Source organism: Leopardus geoffroyi, chromosome A3, assembly GCF_018350155.1.
Source record: "Leopardus geoffroyi isolate Oge1 chromosome A3, O.geoffroyi_Oge1_pat1.0, whole genome shotgun sequence".
Taxonomy (NCBI): Eukaryota; Metazoa; Chordata; class Mammalia; order Carnivora; family Felidae; genus Leopardus; species Leopardus geoffroyi.
The window spans coordinates 13,857,579-13,883,924 of record NC_059336.1 but is presented as its reverse complement, the minus strand read 5'-3'; the positions used below and the strand labels follow the sequence as shown (position 1 = coordinate 13,883,924).

General features: G+C 46.0%; 1 protein-coding gene across 46 annotated transcripts in view; it reads right to left on the bottom strand.

Annotated features, from left to right (window-relative positions):
- Positions 1–26,346, bottom strand: part of ZMYND8 (zinc finger MYND-type containing 8) — a 126,197-nt gene that overhangs the window by 57,752 nt on the left and 42,099 nt on the right. For 27 of the 46 annotated variants that reach the window (XM_045444332.1, XM_045444335.1, XM_045444331.1 and 24 more), the window contains 7 exons: positions 21,033–21,251; positions 18,027–18,140; positions 14,806–14,898; positions 13,289–13,376; positions 10,782–10,837; positions 6,160–6,237; positions 4,997–5,112 (listed from right to left, as the gene is read on the bottom strand). In XM_045444332.1, coding sequence (XP_045300288.1) covers positions 4,997–5,112; positions 6,160–6,237; positions 10,782–10,837; positions 13,289–13,376; positions 14,806–14,898; positions 18,027–18,140; positions 21,033–21,251 — 764 coding nt within the window. Of the gene's footprint in view, positions 1–4,996; positions 5,113–6,159; positions 6,238–10,781; positions 10,838–13,288; positions 13,377–14,569; positions 14,899–18,026; positions 18,141–21,032; positions 21,252–26,346 lie in introns of those variants that run through there. The other 19 variants (XM_045444351.1, XM_045444344.1, XM_045444342.1 and 16 more) reach the window with 2 other exon arrangements.

Below are 26,346 nucleotides of genomic sequence, written 5' to 3'. Positions count from 1 at the left end.
CCAGGCGCCCCCATACTCCATTCTTTAAAAATGACTTGGGGGCACTTGGGGGGCTGAGTCAGTTAAGTGTCCGACTTGGGCTCAGGTCATGATCTCGTACTTTGTGGGTTTGGGCCCTGCTTTGGGCTCTGTGCTGACAGTTCAGAGCCTGGAGCCTGCTCTGGATTGTGTGTCTCCCTCTTTCTCTCTCTGCCCCTGCCCTGCTCATGCTCTGTGTGTGTGTGTCTGTCTGTCTCTGTCTCTCTCTCTCTTTCAAACATACGTACATACATACATACATAAGACTTGGTTTGGGGGCTCCTGGGTAGCTCAATCGGTTGAGCATCTGACTCTTGATTTGAACTCAGGTCATGATCCCAAGGTCATAGGATCAAGCCCCGTGTTGAGGTCCATGCTGACTGTGGAGCCTGCTTATGATTCTCTCTCTCCCTCTCCCTTTGCCCCTCCCCTGCTCATTCACTTGTTCTCTCTCAAAACAGAATTTTTTTTTTTAATTTCTCTCTTTTGAGACAGAAAGAAAGAGCAAAAGCAGAGGAGGGAGAGGCAAAGAGAGAGGCAGAGGCAGAATCCCAAGCAGGCCCCACAATGTCAGCACGGAGCCCAATGCAGAGCTCCAACGTATGAACCGTGAGATCATACCTAAGCTGAAATGAAGAGTCAGAGGCTGAACCAACTGAGCCACCTAGGTGCCCCCCACCAAAAAATGTTTTAAATGACTTGGTTTGAATGGTTAACTCATGATTAGCCGTTAACACTTAATAGACATGTTCTTGTGACAGAATGTGAACAGCGATCTTCACTAAAACATTAAAAAGCTCATAGACTTAGTCATTTTAATCCATTAGAAGAATAATAAATCCCCTCTTGGCTCTGGGTGAGTAGAGAGTAAGGAACCATCACTGCTGCCAGGACTGCACCTCCAAAAAAAGAACTGGTCCCAAAGCCCACTCCTCTGTGTTCACACAGTTTTCGCATCTCTCGTAAAACTGGGGTTCTACGAGGCACTGGAAGGAAACACCGGAAAACCGTAAACCTGAAAGGAGGTGCATGGCTTCGATGTGAGAGAATTCATGTGGAAACTAACCAAAGGACAGCCTCCACCCCCCATTCTCGGCTGGTTCTGCCTGCCTGCCTCCAACCGCCCACATCCGAGCATGCTCTGCAGAGACCTCACGAGGCCATGAGCTGCTTTTCTGGGATTCGTGGCCGAGCGGACGCAGGCAGGAGAGGGCAGTATAGCCGACCACTGCTCCGGGGTTTGGACAGGAGGTGGACCATGTGACATTCGATTCCCCAGCCTCCATCCCGTATGTATAGCTGGGAATCCGGCGGGAATGAACATTCCCAAGGAGGCCTTTTGGATTTCAAAGACCATAAAGTCAAGCCAGACACAAAGTGATGGGAGCAAAGTGGGCTGTGGGGAGGTAGAAATGCCACAGCCAGTCCAACGCAAGCACCGTCTACATGGGAGCGTCACAAGTGCCCGTGCAGGAATCTGACCCCCACATTGCCGAGTCTTCCAGCATTTGAAAGAGAAGCAAAAAATATGGACTACTTAGATTACATTCTACCCACGTTTTAACAGCTGGAATCTCGTTCCTATTTTGAAGAGAAAACGGCCCGGAGAAATAAAAGCATGTGCGTGGGGTGAAATTCAGGGCAGAGGATGGAGGTTTGCAACTCATGGTGATAACTAGGCCGTGACACAAACTAAAACCAAACACCCCAAAAATATCTAACTGCTCTCTCAGCGTGCTGTAAATTACCAGCTTCTCATCACCCCAACTAGCTGCTGTCATCCTGCAGAGACCTGAGGAACCACAAGAACGAGGCAGGGCAGGAGACAGACGCCCTCTGGGTGAGAGTCCACGGCCATTACAACTGGGGGAGCAGGAGTCCGGACGAGACAGGACAGCTCTGAGGAACAGCAGGGGTCCCCCCCGCCGCTCCTGGACAAACGACTTCCCTTTCCCTGAGCCGGCCTCCGCTCTGTCATCGATAAAATGGAGGCTGAGCCCTTCCCGGGACGGGGTCAAGGGGAGCAAATGAAACTCACCTAGACCAGTCCCCGCAGCACCAGGAGATCACCAGCCAGCTGGCCTTGGGCCACTGTCACTGTGTCCCCTCCCCGACCCCCCCACCCCCCTATCTGGGGTCAGGGCCTTAACTGTCTCCTGCCAGGATCTCAAGCACCTTCAATGAAGGGACCTGCCAATGATTTCAGGACCTGGTTTCTTTTCCTTAAAGCAGGCCCAGGACACAGTTGAAGGGAAACTTGATCTGCTTAACAAAAGAAAGCCTCTGGGGTCAATGTCCTGAGAGGCCACAGAGTCACAGGGCTGAGCTACACCCTACTTGGGGCCTCAAGGTTTCTTCTCAGTCAAATGGGAATAAATCCGCAGCTGCAAAAAGAACTTGAAACAGTGCCTGGTGCATAGAAGGCACTCAATTCATGCCAGCTCGCTCTTGTGCATTTAAGAAGATATCTCCTGGATTTTTGTACAGTATCGTGTGTGTGTGTGTGTGTGTGTGTGTGTGTGTGTGTGTGTGTGTATGTGTGTGTGTGTCTATGTGTCTGTGAAATCAAATCCCAAGAAGGCAAACATTCTTAAGGGACAAAAAAGCACGCTAGGAGACTATTCCGAACATGCCTTGATCTGTACTAAAGCCTCCCGGGACCTGCTCCAGTATTTATTAACTTAACGATGAACACGTGACGGGCTGTGACATTTCTTACTCTGTTCTCCTGACCTACTTTGCTTGCACAGGACCAGGCTGCTGTTTTGCTCCACAGCCCCAAAGCTGCTCCCGGAGAAAGAGCCTATCCATTCTCTTTAGCCTCCGCGCTGGGCTGCTGGGTGTGGCCAGTTCTGCTTTAAGAACATCTCCTGGGAGGAAGGGACGCTCCTCCTTTCAGGTTTCCCCCAAGTTCTCAGTGACTTCATTCCTGCACCCCCTAACCCATCCCCATGGAGTGCCCTTAATCGCTCCCCGTAAGGGGCTCCCCTCACCCAAAATGAGCCAACAGCTGGGCACATTCCCTCTGAGGGAACAAAAGACACAGGGGGTTAGACAAACGTCATGGGCATCAGACATGGGCCGCTGGCTTTTTTCACCAATGCAGGGGCCCAGCTTCCACGACAGCTCCCACCCAGAACCAACCTACACCGTCCAGTTCTGGGGAAATGGCCTCTGGAACAGGGCTGGCAGAGCTCATGCCCCCCAAGACCGTCCAGAACTGACAGGCAGGAATAAGATGTCCATGCAGAGTGGGCTCAGCTAAGAACAGAATCCAAGACTCTTAAGAGTCTGGGATGTATCTGGTACATGGCGGCAGGCACGGATCTCCCCCACCCACCTATATCCCCAGTATATCCACACTGGGTTATATGACAGAACGAGAATAATCCCGAAGCATCAAGATGGTTAACTCTTGCCATGCTACAATGATGTACAGCCTGATACGAATTCTTCTTGCCCTTCAAAGCAAAGGCAGAATCTGACCACAGCCCGTGTGATCCAGACCCTGCCCCCTTCCCCACCCATCACTTACCATCCTCTCCTCCCCTCTCCTGTCCAAACCACACTGTGTCCCAGCTCTCCCCAAGAAACAGCAGGCTGGCTCTGTCCCTCCACCCAGATCTTCTCTAAGCCCCCGCCCTGAGATCACCTTGCCTGTGTGTTTACTTGGGTATTTACTTGGGTGTCTTTCCCACTAGGATGCCAGCCTTCAGGTGGGCAGGGACGATGTCCTGCTCACTCCCGTATCCCCAGCATCCAGCACATGGCCTGACCCACCACGGCAGCACCAAAAGATTTCCAGCAAAGTGTCCAAAATCAAATAGAGCAAAAGACTTCCTATCAAACCCAGGACCATCCCAGCTAATTTCCACTTTGCCTCCAGACAAAGGATTCCTAGTAAATGATTTCACAGATTACCAATCACTCTTCTGTCTTTATTTGCAAGGCAACAAGCAAAGTGAACAGAGTAACAGCTCTGACTCGGGTGTTTGAAATTATAAACTGTATTTTCTGTATATTCTATCGGTGTGTATAATTTTTAGAATACATCTTTTTTAAGTTTATTTATTTATTTTGAGAGAGACCGCGAGCTGGGGAGGGGCAAAGAGAGGGAGACAGAGATCACAAGCAGGCTCCATAATGGCAGCACAGAGCCAATGCAAGACTCGAACTCACGAACGATGAGATCATGACCTGAGCTGAAATCAAGAGTCAGACGCTTGAACGACTGAGCCACCCAGGCGCCCCCAGAATTTTAAGTCTTCTCCCCCAACACACTCAAACACTTTTTCAAACTGCTTGGTAGCCACTTGGACAGGGTTTTGCCTCATTTAATCCTCACATAACTTGCTAAAAGAGAACTAGGATATTAACTGCTGCTCATCTGGGTCCACCTGCTGTTCTCAAGCCCATAGGATAGGAAACTGCTAAGAGCTAGAACAATTCACTTCCCTGCGAGCGAGGGAGAGGGGAGGGCAGAAAACGCTGGGTGGGGCGAGGGCTACCACCTGTTAAAACAGCCACCTCTTATAATTTCCTATTTGGCTTAAGCGAAAAAGGCAACAGGAGAGAGAACCACCCAGCACAATGATAAGAGATTCATTTACTGGCAATCTGTGGAAATACTTCTGATCCCTGAAAGCATTATTTTGAAAAGCAATTTGTGCGGTGGTTCAATTTACTCCACAAAATTTAAAAAGAACAGCACCACTTAAAATAGCCACGGAACCTATTCTGGTGCCAGCTTCATCAACGCAACTACGAAAGCATGATTGTTCTCTTCACATACCTGAAAAAAACGAAGCCCACACACATTATCAGCCGGAACGCAGCACAGGGCAGTATTTTTAACTACAAGATCACTGGTTGGTGTCGCGACAATAAACGCCCCGATAATACCTCCGCCCCCTGCTTGCGTCACAGTTATCGAAGGTTCAGTTAAAGCTGTACATTTGCAGCCGGTTTGGACTCCCACCTGTCATGTTGTCCAAAGAAACGAGCATCGACCTGTCCATCTTTATCCCTCAGAGCTTTTGCAGGCCAGAACGGAAACCCCTTCAGTTTTGCCCAGACCAAAGGATGTGGATTGCTCTGGGAAAAGAAAAACAAAATCCAGAGTTTGTATGCATTGGGCAGCAAGACGCGCCATATACAAAGCTTGCTGTATGTGCAGAGACAGCTAGGCCACCAGCTGAGCAGGAGCAGTTCCACGCAGGGTCTCCCAAATGGGCTTCCCTGGGAGGGCCTGAGGCCAGGAGGCCCGGGCGAAGCTGGTTCTGGGGGTGAACGGAGAAAACAGGGAAGAACGAACCACAGACGAGATGAGGCTGGAACACTGGCTTGAACACACCGCCCTTAACCGAGGTGGCCGTGAGCAAGAGTGTCCACCTCTCCCTGCGACATGGAGACAGCGACGCCTACACCCTCTGTTAAGCTGGAGGATTAAATGGGCATGGTATCCAGCATTTAATAAGGGCAGTATGAGCCGCCTTTGTTCTCTCTCGAGGGCTGCAACTCTTCAGGGGCTTCATCTCCAAAGGCAGGAAGAGACGTAACCTGTGGTTCACTTTTCCACGTTACTTGCCCAATCTCGCCCCCCAGTAAACTCCAGCCCTACCTCCACTCACCCACCAGCCCACCCCGGGAACACCCTTCTCTCTGCAGAACACTGGTTTGGAAAATACAGATGGATGAAGAAAACAGGGTGATTTATCTCTTCCCACCTCCCCACCCCAAACCGCCCACTTGGGAAACACCACAGACCCGATCCAGAGACATACTTCCAATTCTCTCAAAACAGATTCGGCAAAGAACACACTTCTTTAGGACTCTCACTACCTCACTGCCTTCTCCCTAATGAGCCCCATTTTGCTCTCTAGCCTGCAGTCTGCCCGTGGTTAATAAACCCAGGAAATCACAGTGCTCCCTCTGGTACATGGATTTTCAGCCCCAGATGTTTATTCCACCTGGATTACTTTCACTCTGCCATTACTTTACTGGATTTAAAAAAAAAAAAAAAAGGTATTTAAAATCTTCTCCCAAAGTTTCATCAAATAAACCACCCAGAAAAGGGGGCCTTGGGTAGTCCTCTAAGGCATGAGTTCTGAAAATGAAGTAAGGAAAGGAAATACAACTCACACAAGGCTCACAGAACCAGTTATCTCGTTTCTGGCAAGCAGCTAGGTAACACTCTGGACATACTTCAATTTCATTCATCTGTAAAACAAAAATATGTTAGGATGTGTCACGCAAGGGGCCTCACATCTGGAGACACTCAAGGAATGCGTGAGGATATTAGCAGTTAAGGTTAGCTACACCAAGTCCCTCAGTGGGGAACACCTCGGAGAAGAATCCAATCACCTCTCACCAACCCCCGAGATCCCACCCAGCCCGAGCCGCCAACACCACCCCTCTCTGGACCACATCTGGACAAGCTCCCCACTCTTGTTGCCACTGCGGTCCAGCCCCCAAGACACAGCGGCCAGACCCATCTTGCTCATGGTCCACACCTTGTACATCTGACGGTTGGCTGTTGCAAATGGAATCTAGGAGGTACAAGACGGTCCCCGGAACAAAGAATTCTCCAGAGTAAATGCCAGTAGTACAAGGCTGAGAAACTAACAAGGAAATAAATCTAAACTCCAGATCAGCTCCTTCAACACTGAGTGCGACCAGGCCTAGGCCGACCTGTCTGAGCTCTCCCAACACCTCCAGCTACCCCGGCTTCTGCTAGCTGTGCTCAATTCCCACCCAGCTCTAGTCACATCATCCAGGGCAGGTGGTATTTTGTCTAAATGGACCACAATCTAAAAATTATGTAATTTACCGACCGTCCTTCTCTTTGAAAAAATACATTCCTCTAGGGGACCTAAGTACGACTTAGAACCCACAAGCCCCTTTCTTGGATCTCAATTCAGCCTCCACCATTTACTAGCTCTATAACCTTAGGAACAGTTGCTTATCTTGTGTGTGCCTCCATTTTCTCATCTACAGAATGGGCATGTGAGCAATACCTACCAAATAGATAACGATTATAGGAGATAAATGTAAAACGTGTTAGGTGACACAGTGATCAATACATTGGTTAACATTTATCAGAGATCTACGCTGGGATCATGAAAGTGTTCTACAGGTACTAATTCATTCATTCTTTACATCCTCCAGAGGCAGGCCTGCTCTTTCTCCCATATTACGAATGGAAAAAATGAAATCCCAGAAAGTCAAGAAACCTGCCCAAGGTTCTCTGCAGCAAAGGGGCAGGACCAGGATTTGAACCTAGGCAGATGTGCTCCAGAGCTGACGTGTTTCACCTGTCATTGCCCTGTTCATTCCTATTCTCTTACCATCATCAAAAGACTTGTTTTTCTCTTTATCTCTGCATCATGTAAGGTGTCAGATACTCAGCAGTGCTCAATATACTACTAAATAATAATTTTATACATATAATTGACTAACTAAAAGGTCAATGGATAAATGATTAAATAAAGGAGCAAAAGAATAAATAAGAAAGTGGTGGCATATATTTCCTGTTCCTACTCACTCTACTTATGGGCTATTCTGAAGGTACTGGCAAGAACAAAGTGGTAACATAAGGTCCAGGGCAGCCCTGGCATTGAAGCCCACACAGCTGCAATGTATCACAAACAGGTAGATTTAGAAATGCCAGACACAGAGTACCTGCGTCCAGTAAATTCCACCTGGGGGTAACCCACTGATTAAACAGGTAGGCTTTAGCTCCCAAATCCAGGAAAACAAAGGAATCCCCAAGGGGAAAACAGCTGGACAACTCACTCATACAAAACTCTAAACCAACAATGAACATATCAGAAACAGTATATCATCACTTGTCATCAGAAACGTGCAAACCAAGGGCACCTGGGTGGCTCAATGAGTTAAGTGTCTGACTTAGGCTCAGGTCATGATCTCGCAGTTTGTGGGTTCAAGCCCTGTGTCAGGCTCTGTGTTGACAGGTTAGAGCTCAGAGCCTGCTTCAGATTCTGTGTCTCCCGCTCTTTCTGCCCCTCCTCTATTCACACTCTGTCTCTCTCAAAAATAAATAAAATCTTAAAAAAAAAGGGGGGGGGGGGGGAGGCCTGGGTGGCTCAGTCGGTTAAGTGTCTGACTTCAGTTCAGGTCATGATCTCACGGTTTGTGAGTTCAAGCCCCACGTCGGGCTCTGTGCTGACAGCTTGGAGCCTGGAGCCTGCTTCGGATTCTGTGTCTCCTTCTCTCACTGCCCCTCCCCCACTTGTGCTCTGTCTCTATCAAAAATAAATAAACGTGTAAAAAAAAACAACAACCATGCAAACCAAAATCACAGTGAGATGCCATCTTGCAGGGAAAACATAGATACACGTGTTTTTTGAATTATAACTTCCAAAACTGGAAAGGACACAGAAAAACTACCCAGGTTGTTATACATGTTGCTACAACTTTTCTAGAAATCAATCAGGAAATACCTACATAAAGCCTTTGCTATGTGCATAGTCTCAGACCTCGTAGATGCCTTCCTAACAATTATACTAAGAAAATCATCGTAAAAGCCATGAAAAATTCTGTTCTTCCTGTGTATTTAACTATCTGGGAAAACACTCTTAAGTGAAAATATTGATTATAAAACTCTCTCTATAAAAACATTTAGAAAAAGGGGCGCCTGGGTGGCTCAGCCGGTTAGACAACCGACTCTTGATTTCGGCTCAGATCATGACCTGGTGGTTCGTGAGTTCAAGCCGCACATCTGGTTCCGCACCATGATGGTATGGAGCCCGCTTGGGATTCTCTACCTCCCTCTCTCTCTGCCCCTTCCGTGAACAATCACTCTCTCCCTCAAAATAAATAAATGTTTTTCTAATTAAAAAAAATATGTAGGGCACCTGGGTGGTTCAGTTGGTTAAGCGTCCGACTTCAGCTCAGATCATGATCCTGCAGTTTGTGAGTTCGAGCCCCACATCGGGCTCTGTGCTGACAGCTCAGAGCCTGGAGCTTGCTTTGGATTCTGTCTCCTTCTGTCTCTGCCCCTCCCCACGTGTGCACGTGTGCTCGCTCGCTCGCTCTCTCTCTCTCTCCCTCAAAAATAAATCAACATTAAAAAAAAAATTTTTTTTTAAATAATAAAAATATATATATGTAGAATGGTGCCTGGGTGGTTCAGCTGGTCAAGCCTCGACTTCAACTCAGGTTATAACTTCACTGTCCATTAGTTCAAGCCCCACATTGGGCTCTGTGTTCACAGCTCAGAGCCTGGAACAAATTCTGTGTCTCCCTCTTTCTCTGCCCCTCCCCCACTCATGCTTGCTTGCTTGCTTGCTCTCTCTCTTTCTCTCTCTCTCTCTCTCTCAAAAATACGTTTTAAAAAATTTTAATAAGTAAGGGGCACCTGGGTGGCTCAGTTGGTTAAGTGTACAACTTCGGCTTGGGTCATGATCTCACAGCCTGTGGGTTCAAGCCCCACATCAGGCTCTGTGCCGACAGTTCAGAGCCTAGAGCCTGGAGCCTGCCTCAGATTCTGTGTCTCCCTCTCTTTCTCTCTCTGCCCCTCCCCAACTCGTGCTTTGTCTCTATCTCTCAAAATTAAATAAACATTTAAAAATTTAATAAAGATGGGGCGCCTGGGTGGCACAGTCGGTTAAGCGTCCGACTTCAGCCAGGTCACGATCTCACGGTCCGTGAGTTCGAGCCCCGCGTCGGGCTCTGGGCTGATGGCTCAGAGCCTGGAGCCTGTTTCCGATTCTGTGTCTCCCTCTCTCTCTGCCCCTCCCCCGTTCATGCTCTGTCTCTCTCTGTCCCAAAAATAAATAAATGTTGAAAAAAATAATAATAATAAATTTTAAAAAAAAATTAATAAAGATATGCAAAAATGGCAGTATCCTAGGGTATCCAAACGTTTCCCTTACAAATGAATGAATGAGTGAAGTGCACAAGAGGCTGAAATCCGCTATAGCTCGATTTCTCAACTCTTACACTGGGGTCTAATAAATTCTGCTCCCTGACTATCCCACAACCACCGGGGCCTCAGGGTAGGCCCAGGAGGTTCACTTCTTCCGCACCATCAAAACCATGGGTATTTCTAAGAGGAACTGACTTCTAGGACTCTGCAGGCCACTCCCTGAGAAACAGTCAAAACCTTTCCCCCAGATACCATTAAAACCCAAACATCTTCCACAAGAAGACTAAAAGGGGCCTGGCCCAACGCCTCGGACTATGGGGTGAAGAAATTAAGAGCCCCATCTACGCAACCAGGAAAACTCAAGATGCCTCGTTCCTGACCATGACGCAAGCCTGAATAATAAAAGGTCATTTGCACCTCTTGAAGATCACGGCTAAGATAGCGTTGATTTCCGGCATATGGGGCGGGGGTGATCCCCTCTTTGTCACTTTTACGGGGGCACCGTCTATGCCTCAACAAATTCCAAAATAGCTACCGCTACCCACTAAGAGATTCTGCAAATGGAAATCAGCCACACCAGCCCCCCACTCTGGGTGCATTTAAAACAGGACAGTGACGGGGCGCCTGGGTGGCGCAGTCGGTTAAGCGTCCGACTTCAGCCAGGTCACGATCTCGCGGTCCGTGAGTTTGAGCCCCGCGTCGGGCTCTGGGCTGATGGCTCAGAGCCTGGAGCCTGTTTCCAATTCTGTGTCTCCCTCTCTCTCTCTGCCCCTTCCCCGTTCATGCTCTGTCTCTCTCTGTCCCAAAAATAAATAAACGTTGGAAAAAAAAAAAAAAATTAAAAAAAAAAAACAGGACAGTGAGAAACACATACCTCATGCTCACAGATTTTGATGACTACTTTCGCTATCTGGGTCAATTTGTGATTTCCTAAGGGAATAAGAAAATAATGATTAATTCAAATGGAAACACGTTTGTAACACACGGCTTTGGGAGTACACTTCCCCTAACAACCTTTCAACTTGCTTTCCCCCAGGATTAAGCTTTTAAAGGCTAAAACACAGGATTCTGGCTCCTAATATCAGTTTAACTTATGTGACTTTTCCCAGAAACACTGACCAGTCTTTGGTGCCTCAATGTTACCTCTGAAACTGAGCAATTTGTGTGGGATTCCTACAGTTCACAGATGAACATTTGGAAGATGCTTTTACATTCAAAAGGCTCCAATTAGTGGAAAGGAGCCTTATTCACCCATTGTTCCAGACTCCAGCCCATGAAGGGCAACAGAGCAGAGAAAATAATTAAATGAGTAGCTCTGCTACGTCTCGTGCCTCAAAATACATTTTCTTATTAACTCAAGAAGCCTTATCAGGAAGCAGGTATGAATGTTCCCATTTCATTAATAAGTATGTCAAGGCTCAGGAGTCGTTGTTTACATGGGACTACTTGGCTAATGAGTTGAAATTCTGCCCCAGATCTAACTCTAAATCCCTCACCTTTGCTAAACCAGAAGACAGGATGGCAAAAAACAAACAAACAAACAAACAAACAAACTGTGCTTTCTTCAAACATTATGGTGTTTTCAGAAAACATAAACTTGTTGACAAAAAGATGTTACACACACACACTCCTCGATTCCTGGCTTGCTTTAAAAACTCACAAGATCTGATAACTCTGTCCAGTGGTGACCCCCTCAGACCAGAAAGGAGTTCCCATTCTCTAGTCTCTACTCTCTGCCTGGCCAATGGCCAACCTGGCTTGTGCTATTTTTCTGCCACCTAATCTCATCCACTTGTTTATACGATCTTACCCAGCCTTTCTATATATTTGAGTTAATAATCTTTACACAGATTTTCAACCAAGTGCCCCTTTGCCTCTTTCTCCCCTCCCCACACGTCTGGCCCTGCTCCTGAGCTAATAATGTAAAACACGTGCTTTTAACAGACATCCACCCACTCACACATCTTCCCTTACACATGAGCTAACCGTCTACACTAGGACTATACAGGAAGAAGGCAGGGCTTCTGCTCTTAAAGATCTTACATCCTTAAAAAAAAAAGAGAGAGAGAGAGATCTTACATCCTGGTGAGGAACTCAAACGAATACAAATTGCACCATCCAGGAAGTGTGATCAACGCTACCATGGGGAAGCACAGGTCCTGTGAGATCTCCTAACAACAGCACCTTCTGGGTCACAAGGGAAGGCACCTCAGAGAACTGACAGGCTGACACTGAAGGACATGAGAAAGTCATCAAGGCAGTGTTCTAGCAGAGAACAAGAGGAACAGAATGGAGCAGGACACGGAGAGCTCTACGTGGCCAGAGGGTAGACAGAGAGGACTGTGGGAGAAGGTAGGGCAACATGAAGGGTGCCACGAGAGGAGATTTTAACGGAAATTCTCTTCCATTCTGTCCAGAAGATTCGATCCACAAAAACGCAACTGACACAACTTTATCCAGAATACAAAGACCTCCTAAAATGCAATAATAAAAACCCAGACCACCCAGTTTTTGAAATTGGCCAAAGATCTGAATACATATTTTACCAAAAAAGATATACAGATGACTAATAAACACATGAAAAGGTACACGATACCGTTAGTCATAAGGGAAAGGCAAATGACCACCACCATAACCGCTCATACCTTCAAGAATGGTTAAACTTAAAAAGACAGACAATACCAAGTGCTGGAAATGTGGAACAACTAAGACTCTCCCACACGTGGCTAAAAGAGTGTAAAAGGATACAAACGCTTTGCAGAAAGTTTGCCAAAATGCCTCGTAAACTGAAATATAAACCTACGGAGCAGCCCTACCACACCTAGATATTTACCCATGAGAAATGAAAATGTGTATCCACACAAAGACTTGTACAAGAATGTTCGCGGCGGTTTTATTCCTAACAGCCCAAAGCGGAAAACTACTCCAATATCCTTCAGTATCGACAAAGGGAATGGATCAATAAATTGTAGGTGGATACCACGAAAAACCACTCACAGCAATAAAAAGGAACAAAACCACGGAGACAAACATGCATTAGCCACCCCGCCCCCCCAAAAAAAGCTACACTGAAATTATCCAGACACGGAAGAATGTACTAGGACTCCATTTATATAAAATTCTAGACTATGTAAAACTAATCTATGAGGACAGAAAACACGGAGGAAGGTGGATTTGCTGGTACAGGGGAAGTGGATTATCAAGTCATTATCTTAAAATGCAGAGTCCCCACCATCCCCTACTGATAAATATTAGCAATCTGTACACAAATGTTCTCAGTTACTGGCCCTGGCACACGAGAAAAAAAAAGCAAGATTTTTCAGGAAAGGTGGGAGAACGGGCATGACACGCTCTTCTGTAGGAGCCATCTAAGCCACTCACCTCCATTATAAATGATGCAGTTGTGCAAAATCCACTTTGCGTCGGCCAGGAAAGCTTCTGTACAGCCATACATTTTCTTTTTAGCATTCTGGGGAGAAAAAGCCAAGGAGTCTAATAACCCACGGGTCTATACAAGCCGCAGCCAATTAACACCTGTGTCCCCACATCATTTTTTTTCCTTTCTCCTCTCCCCCGCGCATTATTTCCTTCGCAGTCATTTGCCAAATTAACGAATGCTTTTACCCATTTCCCAAGATGCTATCATCTTTGAGATCTATAATCCTATAAAAAGGAAGTCACTGAATTCATCACAGTAACTTGAATTTTGGCCTCTTATATAAGCAACTGTCATTTATCCAGCAGCCCTTTCCAATAAACCAGGATATTTTATATATACTTATAAGTTTATGATTAATTGTAATAGTCTCACGTGAGCCTTGTGATGGGAGAACTTAATGACACATTTGATATCATCCCAATTTTACATACGGGGATACTAAGGTATGGTGATATTAAGGAACTGATTCAAAGCTCCAAAGCTACTAATTTATGGAGCTGGGATTCCAACCCTGTCTTTTTTTTTTTTTTTTTAATTTTTTTTTTTTTTCAACGTTTATTTATTTTTTGGGACAGAGAGAGACAGAGTATGAACGGGGGAGGGGCAGAGAGAGAGGGAGACACAGAATCGGAAACAGGCTCCAGGCTCTGAGCCATCAGCCCAGAGCCTGACGCGGGGCTCGAACTCACGGACCGCGAGATCGTGACCTGGCTGAAGTCGGACGTTTAACCGACTGCGCCACCCAGGCGCCCCCAACCCTGTCTTTTTTTAATGCCTTCTTTTTCTAAATACCCTAAGGGTGTGTGCAACTTTCCAAAACAGGTTTGACTCAGCATTTAGTGGTCAGCAATAAAAACAATACAATGTTTTCTCCGGATCCATGCTTTTCTTTATCCATATTTTGGGGCCAAAAATTTGAAAATCAGCACCAGAGTGATGTGCATAATCTAAAGTGTTCCAAGAACAATTTTCGGCATGGAACTCTAGCCTGAACTCTTAAAAAACATCTTCAGGCATTAAAGACATATCCGTATCAGAATAAGTTCTAGGGAGTCACGTCTTTATCAGCAATCTGAAGGTTTCCCAAACACTTCATTTTCTCTTTTCTCCTTCCTTCTGCCCTCATTAGCACCTCTGAGAGAGAGAGGAGTAAGCAGGCCTCAAATCAAGCAAATCACTAATTCGTAGAAGTGTGACTTTTTCAGGTATAAAGCTGCAATCACCAGCAGAAGTAACATTTGGAGCTGATCAGTAGAATCCGGCACTCCACTGCAATCCTTGGAAGAATGTTACAGAAGTTATGGGATCAATGGTTCTTCCATCCAAATAAAAATGGCGCAGGGGAAAGGTAGAGAAACCATCTAACTTGAGATGGGGCACAGGAAGTGAGGAAGGGTCGTTAGGCATCTCGATAATTCAGGGCTACAACGGTGAGTGAGGTTCTTTGATGAAGGCCAACCTTTTCCAATGTACAAAGATCCATAGGATGGAAGATGTATTCCGCGTAGTCGGGATGCTGTTCCAATGGAACAGGCTTCTGGAATGCATCCGTCTATAAAAGAAAGAAAAGAGGTACACACACACACACACACACACAAACCCATCATTACTGAGGAAGACAGAGTATTAATAGCAACAAAGTACTTTTCAAATGGAGACAACTTTTCAGACGATACAGTTCTAAGCGTTTCCATACAGGAATGACCTTAGGGAGTACCAAGCTGGTTCAAGTTCTAGTTCTGAATGGTCATCAATCATCATGGGAGCTGTTCTGGTTTTGTTGTTTGTTTTGTTTTCAATATATACCCAAATTAACAGGTCCTGTCCCCTTCTATTAAGATCAACAAGAGAACACACAATCAGCTACTTTGAACGTGAATGGTGAATAAGGCTTATCAATGTCCTGCAAAAATCCTGCAAAACGGACTGTCAGTGAAATCTAGTCACACCTAGGGATGACACAGTAAATAAAGTCCCCCTAAAGGGCCAACAGATATTTTACATTCGGGGGGAAAATTCAGACATTGAGATTTTGCTCCCCTGTTAAGAAGCCAAATTACCCACAACACAGGGACCATGTCAACATATTTCACATTGATCCATGTTCTCTTAAGCCCTACGTGAATCAGCTCAAAATGCAAGGCCCGGTTTGTTGATGGGTGGTGTTACCAATATTTAAAAATCTAAAAGAGGGGCGCCTGGGTGACTCCATTGGTTATGCAACTGACTTCGGCTCAGGTCATGATCTCACGGTCTGTGAGTTCGAGCCCCGTGTTGGGCTCTGTGCTGACAGCTCAGAGCCTGGAGCCTGTTTCAGATTCTGTGTCGCCCTCTCTCTCTGCCCCTCCCCCTCCTCCTGCTCTGTCTCTCTCATCTCTCAAAAATAAATAAACGTTTTTAAAAAAAAAAAATCCAAAAGATTTGAAATGCCTGCCTGGCTTGGTCAGTGGAGTATGTGACTCTTGATCTATGGGGTTATAAGTTCGAGCCCCACACTGGGTGTAGAAATTACTTAAAAGTAAAATCTTGGGGCGTCTGGATGGCTCAGTCAGTTGAGCATCGATTCTTAATTTTGGCTCAAGTCACGATCTCACTGGTTCATGAATTCAAACCCTCCATCGGGCTCTGTGCTGACAGTGCAGAGCCTGCTTGGGATTCTCTGCCTCTCCCCTGCTCATGCACGCATGTATGCACGTGCATGCTCTCTCTCTCAAAAGTAAAATATATATATTGAAAATTAAAATCCAGGGCACCTGGGGGGCTCAGTCGGTTAAGCTTCCAACTTCGGCTCAGGTCATGATCTCACAGTTCACAAGGTCAAACCCCTCGTCGGGCTCTGTGCTGACAGCTCAGAGCCTGGAGCCTGCTTTGAATCCTGTGTTTCCCTCTCTCTCTGCCCCTCTCCTGCTCACTCTCTGTCTCTCTCCCTCTCAATAATAAAAATATTTTTTAAAAAATAAAAATAAAAATAAAATCTTAAGCTCTTAAAAATCAATCTGTCAATATCTAAAAGATTTAATGAAACACCAAATGATACTCAAGCAAGGCATCTGAAAGGGTGACCATTTGCTGTCATGGGAGCCCTCTTTTGCCCAGAAGGAAAGTGTCTGGCCATTCCAAGTTAAAAAGATGCTTCAATATCATCAGCAACTTTCTGCCCTGATTGATTTCACATCAAACAATTTATGTGAGAAATTAACGCCTTCTTCGATTTTTCTCTTTGGCTTATAATTCTACAGTGTTGAGAAGTCCACATGAATCTATTCTTTTTGTAAACAGTCCTCAGCAGATATCATTCAGCCTATGAAAAAGCAGGAAGTAATTCCTTGTCACTCAACATAAAAACGACTCTACAGTTTAAAAAAAAAAAAACAAAAAAAAAAACACTGTTTTTCTTTCCAAACTGAGGCCATCCAGGCTTTTGCTTCCATTGACAGAGATTTTTGTTAAAGAGACAAACAGATACCCAATTTAGCAACACCCAATTGGCACGCTCTGAATTCCTGTCATGGTATCGAATTTCAGAATCTAATCTCAAAACAAAAGCTTGGAGGCTTGTTGTTGTTTTTAAGAAATGAGGCCACAGGGGCTACCCTCAATACCCTGAGTTTCAACCTGGCTGTATATTCACTTGCCTTAGAAAGCAGACTCTGGAGAGTTTAACAAAGGGTCAAGACTAGCCCATATGGTGCCTTTGTGCAAATCAGAAAAGGAAAACCCTACCCTCAAGCTTCTCTAGATTCGTCTGTACGCAGAATGTCCTAACATGGTGATGCTATGGGCACAACGTATTTTTAAGAACCAGGCATTTTACCACCATCCTCCTGAAAAAGGTCACATGAAAAGTAACACCAGGGGCGCCTGAGTGGCTCAGTCAGTTAAGCGTCCAGCTTCAGCTCAGGTCATGATCTCAGGGTTCGTGAGTTGGGGCCCCGTGTCGGGCTCGGGGCTGACAGCTCGGAGCCTGGAGCCCGCTTCGGATTCTGTGTCTCCCTCTGTCTGCCCTTCCACTGCTTGCACTCTTGTCTCTTGCACTGTCTCAAAAATAAACATTAAAAAAAATTAAAAAAAAAAAAAAAAAAAAAAGTACCACCACCGTGGGTGTGTATGATGTGACCAGGCCTCTGGGGAAGGGAAGCATTGGTAAACAGTGCGTGCCGGCTAAATGTGGCACCCCTGCTTTCCCGTCTGGATTTTCTTTAAGGGTCACGGGCTGTACATCAAATCCCGTTTCAAAACTGAAGGAATTTAACCAAATTCTCCACCTCTTGACAGGTTGCATTTTACCTGGAGGTTCCATCATCAGACCTTGACTCTAAATAAACCGGCTGTACTGCATGCTGTCGTTGAAATGGAATTTTTTTTACTAATTCCCAAGGGAAGAAACACAAAAGCTCCTTACCTGATGGGGTATGGGTATGAGGCTTCACTTCACAACCAATCAGAATTTTAAATCCCCACCAACTTTCTACTGTATGCCATGTCCCGATTACACTCCCTGGGGACACAGAGTGCTCACCAGAGAGAATTAACTGAACGTCGTCATACCTCGTGTGTAACTTACAGGTATTTGAACCGGGCACCTAAGAAGGCCCAGAGTTTGCACAGGTGTCTGGAGAGCAGAGACCACTCGGAATGTTAACAGAAAATAACAAAAGCCGAGAGGAACTTTCTTCTTACCCCTGGCTGTTTCATTTTCTGAATGGCAAATTTGAGCAGGTAGGAGAGCTGTTCAATGGTGAGCATGGTCATGGCTTTACTCTGAGTCTCGATGCATTCTGCTACCGTAATCTTCTACAAGTCAAAATCACACAAACGTCCGGTTAGAAGAGTTACTATCCCCATACATAGTTCCCTTTCCTCCCTTTTATGTGTTCCGATAGGCACATATAAAAAGAAAAAAAAAAATCCTGTCCATCCAAACAAGATTGGTTGTTTCACTTGAGAAGGACCCCAATCTACTCGATCATACACTGAATCGGTAGATAAAAATTAAGAGGCACATCAATCCACTGATGACCTTATCTGGGAAGGGTTTTGCACTCATGAAGATGACCTAATCAGAGAAAGATGCAGGGAGGCAGGGACCTGAAAAATCACGATTACGGTTGTGAGTTCTCAAGAAGGGGATGTGAAAAGGAAAGACCACTGACGGTTCCAGGGTATCTCTGTACACAATGAAATCAGTCACTTAATTTGATCCCCTTAGGGTTCTGGGCTACCTTTCAGGAAACTGATGAGGCATTACACTCAATGACATCACTGATGGAAAAGGACAGTCTTCTCCGTAGAAACAATCCAAGGGGTGGCAGTGAACTAAATATAAATATGGCTTCAGTCTCTGTCACCACGGATGTGAACCCACTCAGGACATTCTAGGCAAACTACACAAGGCGCACAGTCTCGTTGTCTGTCTCCATGGGAAATAAATGTCATCTTGAAAGGGAAATTCCCATCAAAGAAGAGGCCCAGAGAAATGTCTGAAACCAGACTCTGCTATGTAAATCTGGTACCATATCCCGGAGTCAGACTCCTTATGTAGCAACAACAACGAAAATAGCAAATTCTGATGATGTCAGGAAACACTCTTTAACCATCTGTGTAGGGAGAGCTGAGAAAAGTTTTCTCCAATTAATCTTGATTTAGTTTTCATCCTTTATATCTCTGGATCCTCCAAAAGGAACTTTCAGATGTGTCTGGTTGGTTGTCGAGGAAAAGGGCAACAGAAGAGTTGCTCAGAAGCTGAAAACGGTATGTGACGCATGCATCTAACTGCTTGGCTCCCAGAGCCTGAAACAGCCAGTCTTCCCAGTTGACTGCACTGCCAATGCACCCCTGGAAGAAATGTGTGGCCCGAAATCTTAGACACAGAACACCTGTTTGTTTGAATTGCTGTGTGTTTCCAGGTAACTATCCATGGCGAACAAATTCACTTGTCCTCCAGCCCCAATCCCTCTCTCCTGGCTGGCAGTGCCTGGTTCCCACAATATAGATTCCAAGTGCCAGAGAGGCATTTCCAAGATTTTTTTGCATGAGGACCGATCTGATCCTGACCAATGAGTGAGGCCAAAGGCAAGTCAGCTGGAGGCTGAAGGGCAAAGTCCTTCTGCTTGATTTTAAAAAGGGTTGAAAAGAGAAAACACTCCTCCCCTTAGAGGGATTTTTGTCTAGACACAAGTGATAAAAAAAAAAACCCCAGCAGCCATCCTATGGCCATGGGGGACATATCGCCTCAACAATGAAAACAGACAGAGTCTGGCTATGAACAAACCCTGGCCTGGCCCTGCCTCTGGGCTCTTTCTATGCAGCAAAATAAATCCCACATGTTCCAGTCCACATTCATCAAGATCTATCTGCAGCAAAAGCCACTCTCGTTTCTGGAAAATTATTAAACCATCGGGAAGGGTGGGTCAAGACACAAGGACACGGATGAAGGCTCCGCTGCCCACCCTGAATGTAACAGAACCAGGTGGAGCCCCACAACAAGAGGGCATCGCTGAGCAAAGCACGTCCAACACGTCGCCCCGTCTTGAGGGACCCAGCGGGAGCCTGCCGCCATCTTTCACAATCTTAGCCACAGAACACCATTAAAACGTCATCATCATATCGATCTGATGTCGAATTTCTTTTCAAGTATTTATTTTTCTCTTTTCCCAACACAAAAGCAGTATCACCACTATTGATAAAGCTTGCCTTTTCTCCTCCCTAAAGATCTCGTTGTTTGAGACCAAGCTCTAATATACCTTCGAACCGAAGTGACACTCTGCATGAAATGAGTCTGCAGATGACATCATTTGCAGCATTTCGAAAAAGCATCGTAACTGCAAGTCGCCAAGAAAAGAAGCCACCTCAGATTTGAGGAGAACAGTAATAATGGTGTTAACGAAAAGCATTTCGGCTTTCCGACCCGGATGCATGTTCCTCACGAGGCTTCTACTCTGGTTCTGTGCCCACAGCACCCTCTGCCTGAAGGCAGCTCACTCTTCCCTCCCTGCACGCCATTCTCAAATCTTAGGGAGACCTTCCCGGGCCTCTTCACTTGAAACAGAAAACGCCCTCCACCCTCCCTACTCCCCATTCCTCCTCTTCGATTCCTTTCATTGGGTTTTCGTCCTCTTCTCCTGAAAAGCTTGTAATGCGTGCCTGCCGAATCCCTAGCACCCAATGGGCACTGCAGAAACAGCTGTGGCGTGCCTGAGAGCATCAGATGACAGCCATAAGCAGCATGCAACCAAAAGTGGTCTTCTGGGCTCGGCTACCACCGATGATTCAATGAGGCAGCAGGAGACGCCATTCAAGATGAGGAGACCCCCGCATGCGATCTTTTTAAGACATGTGAACGGTTAACGGTTTAGGACTTAACTTCTGAAATGTTCATTACGGGAGAATTCGGAGAAGGTTCCAGGTCCCAGAGTGATCCAAAGACCCAGGAAGAATCAAAACCAATACTCAGTGCAATTGTTTTTCCAAAAAGCCGCAGTGCTGAGGCCCCTGCCAAAGCTGGTCCCCAAAGGGGGGTGACCAGGATAGAACAAGGGGAATGCAAGAAATTTCTTTTCTTTTCTTTTCTTTTTTTTTTTTTTTTTTTTTTCCATATCTGGATGATTTGAAACTTTTAAAATCAAAGGAAGAAAGAAAAAGGAGAGGAAATGAGGCAGAGAATGCATTCGTTCGTCAGGAACTAACCTCACATTCAGGACAAAACCAGTCCCCCTCTGGTTCCGATGTCAGTCTCAGACACTTAGCGTGATAAACCCGGGGACAGAGCTCACAGCAAAGGACTTGGCCTTCCCGGTGACAAACCCAGCAGTAGAAATCATTCCGTCCATCCTGCGGTACAACATCAACAGGGTCTGTGGTGAGTGGCTGCTTCATATAGTAAAACGGACCATGTCTTAGTTCTGACTGAAATGTAGGCAAGAGAGACAGGTTCAGTTTCAAAACACATGCGCATTCGCAAAAGGAATTTGAACAAATACGTCAACAACAACAAAAGAAAAATCACAGCATTTCACACGTTCATTACAAAGCTATCTTGGGTTACTCTACTAAATACACAGTTTGCAAGCTCGTTAGATACTAAGATAGTTTCCTTTTCTCCCTCTCTCCTCTACTGGCAGAGGCCATAGATTGAAAAGCTGGTGTCTGACCAGAGTTAATAGCCTACCCTAACAGAAGAGTTACAATGGCTGCGACCTTGGCATACCCAGGTTGAAATCTGAGCTCTACCAGCTGCGTGACCCTGGGCAAATCTCTTCATCTCTCAGCTTCAATTTTCTCATCTGTAAAATGGGGATGATAATACCCAATTTCATGGAATTCTGGTTGGGATCAAACGAGACGATATAACAACATATGCATTTAACACACTGCTGCCATCACTAATATTATTAACACAGGTATGGAAGTCTAAACAAAGCCAACAAATGTGTGGCGATTCACCCTACGATTCTTTCCACAGGCTTTTGGAGAACAGATCAACTGAATTTAAGTCACAGAAAAAAAAGGGGGGGGGGGCATTCATTTTTTTATGTCTACCCCCCACAATGCATAAAGTATCAGAGCCAATCAGAGGCTTCCTGAAGCTATGATTCTTGAACATGGTAATGTCCTCAAAACACGAGAAATGTCTCCCTAATAATAAATTATAGAATCCAGCAAAGACATACTCCAAACATGTAAGATCACTCAGAAGAAACTTATCGGGAAAACGTCTATTGGAAATTAGTAACAAATACGGTATTTCAGAAGTACTACGAGAGAGTCTGGTGGTAAGCATCAAAGTGACCCAGTGACTGCCTGCGTGATCTTCTGAAAGATCCTCAACCCACTTGGAGCCTCGATTTCTATGGATAATAGCTAATCTCCACAACCACAGCACCTATCTCTGACAGTGAGCTTCTTTCCCTCCTTGTCAGCAAAACATTACCGTTTCCTCCACAAAGATCTCATATGCTGCTTAAAGCTGCCTAATTTCTGTTGATACTATGAATGGGATTTTTTCCACTCTCTTGTCTAAGTAGCAATTGTTGGTACATAGAAATGATGTTGGATTTTTCCAATCCTGACCTCACAAATAAATGGTTCTTAGTTTATTGATTAAAAATAGTATCTTCTCGGGCCGCCTGGGTGGCTCAGTCGGTTGAGCCTCTGACTTCAGCTCAGGTCATGATCTTGCAGTTTGTGGGTTTGAGCCCTGCATCGGGCTGGGCTCTGTGAGGACAGCTCAGAGCCTAGAGCCTGCTTCGGATTTTGTGTCTCCCTCTCTCTATGACCCTCCCTTGCTCATACTCTGTCTCCATCTCTCTCTGAAAAGTAAATAAACATCAAAAAAAAAAATTTTTTTAAATATCTTCTCTAAGCAACATCTGTTTCGTCTATGCATCTCTAATATTTTTATACTACTTTTCTTTTTTTCCTAATTTATATGAGGCCCTTATTTTATCCCGAGACCCTCCCCGCCCAGGATAATTCCCAGAACTGTCAAGATTACAAGCAGTTGTGTCTTGTTCCTGGTTTTTATTATGAGGTTTTAACATTCTCAAAATGCCTGCTATTTCTATACTCCTTGATAAAGAGCCTCCCAGATGCTTCCTTAGCAGATCTTTTTTAATCCATCCTTCTAAGCCTCCCCACTCTCATTTCTACTAAGAAAACAACTAAGATTTTTTTTTTTTAATTTTTTTTTTTTTTTTCAACGTTTATTTATTTTTTGGGACAGAGAGAGACAGAGCATGAACGGGGGAGGGGCAGAGAGAGAGGGAGACACAGAATCGGAAACAGGCTCCAGGCTCTGAGCCATCAGCCCAGAGCCTGACACGGGGCTCGAACTCACGGACCGCGAGATCGTGACCTGGCTGAAGTCGGACGCTTAACCGACTGCGCCACCCAGGCGCCCCAAAACAACTAAGATTTTTAAGGATGCTTGCATAATATTTGAGCCCCGTTCTTTCCCTGGTTCAGGTCTGGTGCACTGCTCTATACTTGGGTTTCCAGAGAATAACACCGTTACAATATTCTCTCCAGACCGCATACTCAACATACCATCATACACGCTATATTCATTTTGTCCTCACGACCACCCAGAGAGGGACGCAGGACACACACAGCTACTCTTACCGAAGAGCTGAAAAAACTAGGTTGAAACAACTCCTCTGGCCCCCAGGCCCAGATCAGGGGTCTCACAGCTCCCTCTCTCGCCCTGATTCCCTGTATAAGACGATAAGACGATGCCGGGTGAGGAGAGACTCTAATGCCCAAGTGACCCCCTCACAGAACATTCTCTGTAGTTCAAAAATACCTTCTGTTTCATGCAAAGAGCTGGAGTGGGGGGGGGGGGGGGGGGGAATCGGAAAACAGCTAGGAACTCCACAGAAGGGGACATACAAGCAGAACGCCACCTACAGCGGGGGCTCGCACCCTCACTGCTGTCGTTCGGGCCAGAAAATTCTTTGTGGGATGGAGCTGTCCTGTGCACCGTAGGATGTGTGGGAGCATCCGTGGCTGGATGCCAGGACCCCGTCCACAGAACTGTGAGGATCAAAAAGGACTCCAGATATTGCCAAACGTCCCTCGGGGGTAAAACGGCCCTTGGTTGAGAACCACAATGTACAACGTTCGCTATCTGCCTAGGAAATGGTTGTGTGCATTTGGGGCAGGAAGACAGGGGTGAAGGGGGGGGGGGAAGGGGAGGAGAAGCAGGACAAGAAAGAAGAGGTAGGTGGGGAGTGGGAAGAGGGGGAGAAGATCCTCGTACTGAAAGATAAGCCTCACATATCAAGCAAGCAGAACTATTTCCAACCCGAGGTCTTTCAGAACGCCTTTGTGGCTTTTGCCACATAGCAGTAAGCCATAGCTCAGCGCCCGACTTCCTTTCAGCAAGTTAATAATAGGACAGGAAGAGTCAATCTACACAAAACTGGAAGGATCGAAAGGCCAGCTAATCTCCCTAACTGGCAGCCCAGGTCCTTCCTGTCTAGTAGAAGCCCGGGATGGCCACTCGTGAAGCGAAGCTTCCCCCCGCCTCAAGTCCTCACCCCCACCCCACAACTGGCTGGGAATGGATGTTCCTGGGGGGGAATCACGGGGCGGGGCGGGGTGCCAGACTGCTCCAAACGCTCTGCAGGCTATTCCTTCGTTCCACAAGCAGCAGTTGTATTGCTGAGAACGGGCTGGCCGCTAATCTCAATCAGATACCTGCCTCATCTGCTGTTTCCTGCTCCATACAAACAGGCTGATAACAAATATGGAACATTTAAAAGAGGAAAAGCGAACCATTCCAGGTGAAAGGAGTTATGATTTTCTCCCCCTATGTATAAGGTGTGTTACCAGCCTGCTAGTAAGGTTGCAACCTATGTTCTTACAGGATAACTGCAGGCTGTGTGAGCAAATGTTATTTCCCTGCTTCTTCCACAGGCTGATTAACAAGAAAACAGATGGGCTCATGAACTCACTTCTAGAACACCTCAGTCTTATACCAGTGACCAAAAACTTCTACAAAGGGTTCTGTGAGGACAGTTCATAGCTGAGGCTCTGCAGGTCATGTGATGTCTCTCTAGCACAACTGCTCAAGCCAGCCACAGTAGCAGAAAAGCAACCGGAGACAGTATGTAAATGAATGAACGTGGCTGCGTGCCAATAAAACTTTATTTACAAAAACAGGCTCTGGGCCCACCCGGCTCACAGGCTGTAGTGAGCTGACACCTGGTCTGTATAAACCGGAAAAGGGGTACGCAGGCTGTGTGGGAGCACAGAGTACATGTGGGACCATGGAGGAGCCCCTGTGGAGGGGCCACAAACACGAATCCCTACCTGGAGCACAGAGGTAACATATGTAAGTGAAAAGAGCCCTTGTTCCAGCTTTTATTCTTCAGCATTTAAAGCACAAACAGTGCTCTAAGGAAAAACTGCCCAGCCCTGGAGTGTGAGGAATGTCACTGGCATTCAGCCTGGACGCTGGCGAGACAACAGGGAGAGGCAGAACTTGGCCCCTCTTAAGCAGCAGCCCCAGGACAGCTCCAGTGATCGGGGCAGCGAGGCAGATACACTCTCCCAGTGCTGCCTGGGCTGAGGGAGAAGCCAGCAAGCCTACAACCCCCTTCACAGTCCCAACTATTAATACACTGCCCCAGCCCAACAAGGGACTTCCGGAGTATGTTTAAGTTCTTAAGACAATGCGTGGGCCCGAGAAAGTAAGTTCTAGCCCACCCATTTATGGTATGTATATACCCTGTGCTCAGGGGCAGTGAGGAGGAACCCCATCGTTTCTTTGCCATAGTTGATCAAAGATATACCCAATCTGTTAGCAGATTATTTCTCAATCCTTTAATGATGGGGAAAAAATAAAATAAAAATAAACCTCCCGAAAGGAGTCTTCAAAGTCAGATGTCCTGAGAACTGAAAAATTAGAATGGTATTTTTCAGTAAAGGCCCTAATGTCATTTGAGGGAAGATATTTCTTGGGCCATCTACTGCAGGACGTTTGGCAACCTAACCTTCTTCCACAAAATGCCACAGCATCCTTCCAGGCTTTGGGATGTAGAAAAAACACCTACGTGTTTTCAAACCGTTCCTACAGGGCAAAACCACTGGACCAAAGAGCCATAAAAAATGAACTGTGAGCCCTAAATACTTTTTTCCCTAAAACTAAAGTGTGTTTTAAAGTTCCTCTTGCAACTCCCTAAAAGTACTGAATTCCTAATACATGAAAAATGAGTGAAACAGGGTCCAACCTTAAAAATTCAACCCCCATCTCCACTTGGTAATAAAAGGTCTCCACCAAAAATGGAAAAAGATGGGAGCAGGGAGGGTGTTTCTATAAGGCCAGAGAGGATTTATTTTTTGAACACAAAAAAGAAAGTAGAAGAAAAAGAGAGGAAAGGGAGAAGAATCTTGACATGTGCCAAAAACCAAAAGCACTTGAACACTTAAAAGAACTAGAGGCAGAAGGAATGAGCAAAGCAAGTCGGGTGTCACGCTGCGGGGAGGGGTGGGGAGTGTG